The 6,000-nt window shown below is 48.0% G+C and overlaps 1 protein-coding gene across 2 annotated transcripts in view; it reads left to right on the top strand.

Annotated features, from left to right (window-relative positions):
• Positions 1-2,361: 2,361 nt before the first annotated feature.
• Positions 2,362-6,000, top strand: part of BTAF1 (B-TFIID TATA-box binding protein associated factor 1) — a 52,245-nt gene continuing 48,606 nt past the window's right edge. For both annotated transcript variants that reach the window (XM_069796673.1, XM_069796672.1), the window contains exon 1: positions 2,362-2,725. In XM_069796673.1, the coding sequence (XP_069652774.1) occupies positions 2,712-2,725 (14 nt within the window). In that variant the 5' untranslated portion in view covers positions 2,362-2,711. The remainder of the gene's footprint in view (positions 2,726-6,000) is intronic.

Below are 6,000 nucleotides of genomic sequence, written 5' to 3'. Positions count from 1 at the left end.
TCTTTTGCAGTTTGTTTTGCTTGGACTGCAGTTTATCACCATTTCAGCAAGTACTCAGTGCATAAGACCCACAACCAATATTTTCCCTGCACTTATTTTTATCAGGTAGGATAACCCCTATGGAGCTGTTCAAAACAAATTTTATTGCATGTTTGATGTGCCCTCTGCCTTGACTGCTATTAAAACAATGCACAAAATGTTTTTAAGGAAGCTAAAAGGAAATAGGGTGTTAGAATTAGAAATAGCACCTGAGGGTCATTTCAATAACGCCTACAGCAGGACAGGATGACTGCTGATTCCTGGCTGAACAACTGCAGAAGTATTATCAGGGGTGTTTGCTATACATCCGTGTCAACAGCATTGAACACGCAAAAAAAATATATCCACTCACCCTCAGTCTGCTCCTTGCTGCTCCCTACCCCAACTCCCTGCCGTTCCTCCCCATCACTGGGCTAAACAGCAGGCACCCCATCATGTGAAAACATGTACACGCATGGGACAGGAGTAAACATGTGCCTTGGACCATGGTGGGTCAGGGACCTGGGCAGATGCACCTGCAACACACGATGGCAGAAAGGAAGGTGTACGTAATTTTGGAGTACTTCAGTAAGAGACTCTTGGCTTCCAACTACACCCACTGTATTTTTTTGTGGATTCTGCTACAGGAGGCATATGGAGCTATCTAAAGGTAGTTACTACATCAGAGCCACGACAGGGAAGAGAAAAGGCATTATCTGGGTCATTGAGTGTGGCACTGTGACAAAAACTGTCTCTACCACTGAAAATGAAGTAAGTCAGTGGTTTGCTCTGGCCACATTGTGTGGTGCAGCGGCCTTGGGCTGACTCATATTGCTCAGTGTTTGGTTGCCACTGTAATGCCAGCTCCAACAGGAGAGGGAACAGACAGGAAGAGGCAAACCTTTCTAGAAGACTCAAGTATAGGCTGGGCCCGCATGGGTAAGGGTAGACCGAGGTATTACGTACCGGTGTCTTGTTTATAGACCTATAAAAAGGCAGTGAACGTGCAAATGGCATTAGCGTGTCTATTTGGGATATGCACGTTAGCAGGGAATGAACAAGCAAACCCGTACCTGAAGAGTGAACTACTGCAGGGAAAGGGAAACCAGTAGAAAGGCTGGGGCAAGCAGAAATAAATTCCTGTAGAAAGGTCTGGTGTGAAACACGCACAATGGGCCTTAGAGAAAACTTTACCATACAGTATTATGCAAATTCATGTATTTATGCAAGTTTATGCATCACTTACAGGAAAGAAAAGTCTGTGACTGTTTTTTCAACCGATCACATGAGAGGTTACATACGTCAGCTACACTTACGTCCCTGTCTGGGATCGTTAATTTAAGTGCTTAGTCGAAGGCCGACTTCTTAATCTGCGTTTCTCTGGATCCGATCGAAGCCGACGGCACGCGCTTGGAAAGCTCGGCCTTACTTCCCAAAAGCGAGGGGGCCCTGCGGCCAGCCGCCCAGCGTACGCGCCGGGCGGAGGGGACCGCCGCCTGCCGGCCTGGCGAACTTTAAGCCCCGTTCTGCCCTACAGGCCGCCCGCAGCCCAGCCGGGCCGGGAGGACGGGCGGGCTGCCCCACTGAGGAAGGAAGCGGAAGGGAACGCGGTCGGTGACCGGGCCGCGCCGCGGGGAGCGGCGGCTCAGATGCCCCCTTGCTGCCTGGGGAGGGGGCTGGTGCCGGTTAATAAACCCTTGCGAGTAACCGAAGTGACCCGCGGAGAGGCCACCGCCGGCCCCGAGCGCCCGTCTCCCCGTGGAAGGGGGGTGGGCCGAGGCAGCGGCGCAGCGAGAAGGGCTGAGGACGGGAACTACCGCCCGCTCGGCCAGGCCCGGCCCGGCCCCCGCCGGCGCCGGGGCTGCGTACCCGGGCTGGGGGCGCGGCGCTAAGCGCGCTGCACGCCGGGAGCCGTAGTCTCCGCCGGCCGAGCGTCCGCTCCGCAGCACCGGGCGTAAGCCGAGGGGCAGCGCTCCTCGGCGAGTGGGGAGGGCGGCGTGAGCTCGCCGAGTTCCCCGCCGCCCTCTCCCGCCACGCTGGCGGGGGAGAAGGGCCAGCACCCGGTAGACTGGCAAGGAAACGCGTGTACTTCGCGTTCTGGTGCCTCTCTACTCCACTCAGGGTGCGGGACCGGGGCGCTCTCGTTTGAGGCCCCCCCCCCCCACGCGTGCAGATGGTACGCCCCGGAGGCCGGCGCCACCCCCCCCGCAGCCGGCTCGGCAGGCTCCATGGCCGGTCCTGCTCAGTCCGGGCGCTGCGTGCGCCCGCCCTCCTTGCTCTTAGAAGCGCTCTCTCTATTGGCTGCGACCGGGCGGTCTTGCCAATCAGGAAGCGGCTATCATGGAGGAAGGGAATAAATACAAGATGGCTGCTCATATAAAACCAGGCATTGGGCTTCGCCCTGGCGATGGGGGAATAGAAGCTTTAAGTCGCGCTCCGAGGGCTGTGCACCGCTCCCGCCCGCGCCGCTGCTGCCCCGCCGGGGGGAGCGAAACTCTGACCGCTGCCGGCCACAGCCGCGCTCAGCCGCTCCCCGCGGATCACCGGCGGGGCCGGGGCCGAGGCCGGGTGCGGCGCCCGAGAGGCCCGAGCTAGGCCCTGCGCCCTCCTCCCTCCTCCCTGGAAGAGCGGCGCCGGCCCCCCCGCCTGCTGTCCCGCCGCTCGCCTCCCGCGAGGCCCAGCTCCGGGCGGCCATGGCCGTCTCCAGGTCGGTAGGAGCCGGGAAGGGTGGGGGAAGGAGGGCCGGCGGCGGCGGCCCCGAGTCCCCGGCCCTCCGTGTGGCTTGGCTTCGGGGGGTACGGGGGTGAAGGGGGTGCCCGGTTTCCGCCTCCTCTCGCCTGGGGAGGCCTCGCCGGGGCCTCCACGCTCCTCGGCGGCGTAGACCGCCTCGGTGGGGTTTGGGGGTGGCTGCGTGCTCTGGCGCCTGGGTTTGCTTCCTGGCCTGGGGTAACTCCCGTGCCCGGCGCACAGGGAAGCCCCCTCCCTTCCTCAGGCCGCAGGGACTCTGCCTGGGGCGTCTGGGGCTTCCTCCTGAATTCGACACCTTCGTTTCGTTGGCCAGTCCTTCCTCGGGTTAAACTGCTAGGGAATAGGGGATAGCGATACCGAGTCTCAAAAACTGGCAGGAAACCGTATTGCCTTTCAGAGCCCTTAGTTGTAAAGTAACCGAAATAAAACGGGCTTCTGTGGAGAAAAGTGACTAGCGTGTTCTGGCTCTGCCTCAAGATGTTGGGTAGTATCTGCTTACACACATGTGCGCTGGGGTGTGCCAGCGTTTAAAGTATTCAAAGATACAGAGGTACGTCTTAATAGAGCTGTTTTATAAAAAATGCTGAGCACAAATTCCTGCCATCTTTTTTTTGTGTGTGAAATGGGCATGTTAAGCTTCCTAACAAGATAGTTGGAAGGAAACTGTAAATCCAAATTAACCTTGTGATAGATTAACTTCAAGTCACGTGTTGGTAGTGTCTCTGTACTTCTGAAGTGCTATAATAAAAGTAAATGCTGTTTCTGAAGCTGTGTATGAGTAAGTTTACAGCTCTATGTAGAAAAGTGTGCACGTTTATAATGGAAATCCATTATTAATCAAAATTTATAGCAGCAATACATTTTTTAAGACTTTTAGTAGTAAGTGTTCTAGTTTGAGCTTTGTAGTTTCTACAGACTATCCCTTTATCTTACTCTACTTTTTTTTTTAATCAACTTGTTATATATCAGGTGGGGTGTTTTTTTCCAAAGCTGTCCATAAGAATCTGGAAGTAGTAAGGATTGCATAGTAGTAACAAGACTACTATGTACATTGAAATACTACTGTAAGCCATCATGTTAGATAGAGTAGTATTCTAATTACATTAGGTCTGGGGCAGTCTGCTTAAATAGCTATGCTAATGTACATGTGAGATGGGGGCTAACTGGAATATCAAGATACAGCTTTTCAGCTGTATGCTAAGGTTGTGTCTACTGTAAAGATTGGTTTCAAATTCAGTTAACAATGTTTCTGTATTTCTGTAAAACCACATGGCTTTAGTGAAAAGCAGTAGTGCTCTGTGCAAAGATTTAGTTAACACCTGTTTGGTATGGTAACTGACAGGAAAAAAATTCTGGTTTGGATAAGGCTCATTCTGAGTTTCAGTGTGGAGCACTGAAAAAGTTGTTGTGTTAATAATGTCACATGTGATGCATTGCTTCAGAGTACAGTTTTAAGATCAAAAAGTTACACAAGCCAAATATAAGGTATAGAACTTTAATAAAGGTGCTGTAATACTTGTAAGTTGGTATAGAATTGTTTCAATTCCACATGTGCGTTAGGTAAAATAATTACATATTTTGGAGTGCTGTAACATCTTGGTTACTCCTGGCAAACTCCAATGTTTCTATAACTGTAGGAAGTGATACTGTGTAAATTTGGCCTTATGCATGTTTTTTAATAGATATAGCAAAACCTATCCATACCCCTTTGAAGTTACACAGCAGCTCTTGACAAATGAACCTTTTGGTTGCTGGACCATAGGAACACTGATGACATAATGTCAGTGCTGCTTTTGTAAATAAAAGAAATCTTGTCTTCTTCTTTTACTTTAGAACATTGAATTTCTAAGGTCCTTTCCTTTCAGATGTGTTACAAATAATTGTTTTGTACACTTATATACCACATGTTTCTCTAAAGGTTGTACTTCCAGCTTCTGTACCAGTTCCATTTAATTGTAGAGATATGCACTTTTCCTCTAGGTAGTTAGTTACATTTTATATTTTTGAAGGACCAACATTCACTGTTGAATTATTCTAACTATACAAGTGTGGAGAGTGAGGGAGAAGTTGATTCAAATGAATCTTTCAGCAAGGGCTGTAGTCTTTGCTGAGTGCATACCAAACACTGGTATTAACAAAAAACTTCATTAGGGCTAGTTCTGTATTGGAATCATATTTAAAAAAATAATATTTTTGGAGGTGGGGTGAGTGGTATTTTCACATTCTCAAAACAGTAGTTGTTCTCCTGGTAAAGCTTAGTTTCTGCTGTTAGGCCAATTGAAAACCTTTCTCAAAACCCTAGTTTGTTCAGGAAGATCTAAACAAATATAGAGAATGCTTTGAAATATTTCAAACTTAGATTGAGAATTTGCAGCTTTGTTTTTAATAAGGTTGTCTTAAAAATAATTGTCACTTGTAATTTGTGGACAAAAGAGATTCTGATATGTTATTCTGCATTATATGTATACATGCTTGTTTTAACAGATTCTGCTGTTAGACGGACTGAAGACCTGCTTCTATATAACACTTCTGTGATGATACACTAGAAAACAGACCTTAAAGCAGAACAGTAGATACTTAATACCAAAAGATGTTGCAGAGTAGTTGCTTTGTATATGCTCATCTCTTTGGTAGTTTTATGCTGAAAAGACTAACTAATAAACACCATCCTCCAAAAGTATGTATAGGTGGGTGGGAACGTTGATGTTCTTTCTGTGAATGCGCAAGCAAATTTGATAGGCTTTCTCTCCTGTCTCTGGTCTTAAAAGTGTATAGGAAGTAGTATAATGTTTGCATAGCTAATAATGAAAAAAAGTCTTGATAGTGGAACTGAGAAGGAAAAAAGGAAGTGAAAAGTTTTGCTTCAGCTTCATTCCTACAAAGTGTATGATCCAAGTGAATAAATACAACGGCTCACTAGTGATCTTTTGAGATAGTTTAGATGAAAAAGTAATGCTGCGAATTTATGGAAAGTGACAAGGCTCATAGATTACTCAGGGTGATTGAGTATCAGTAGATGATGAAGTATTGATAGTCCCTTTCAATATCTAATAAAACTTTTTTCCAGTTTCTTTTAATGTGTTCAAAGGCATGTCATGTATCATTATTCCAATACCAAGGCTGTTAATGGTATTCTTGTAGTTTTGAGGGCCCTGAAAGTATGAAGAACAAATATGCTTTTAAAATGTGATGAAATGTATGAAGCTGGTAAGATGCATTAAGAATAAACGATTT

The sequence above is a fragment of the Haliaeetus albicilla genome, chromosome 11, assembly GCF_947461875.1.
Source record: "Haliaeetus albicilla chromosome 11, bHalAlb1.1, whole genome shotgun sequence".
NCBI classification, from domain to species: domain Eukaryota; kingdom Metazoa; phylum Chordata; class Aves; order Accipitriformes; family Accipitridae; genus Haliaeetus; species Haliaeetus albicilla.
The sequence above is the reverse complement of the archived record's forward strand: the minus strand, read 5'-3'. Positions and strand labels throughout refer to the sequence as shown.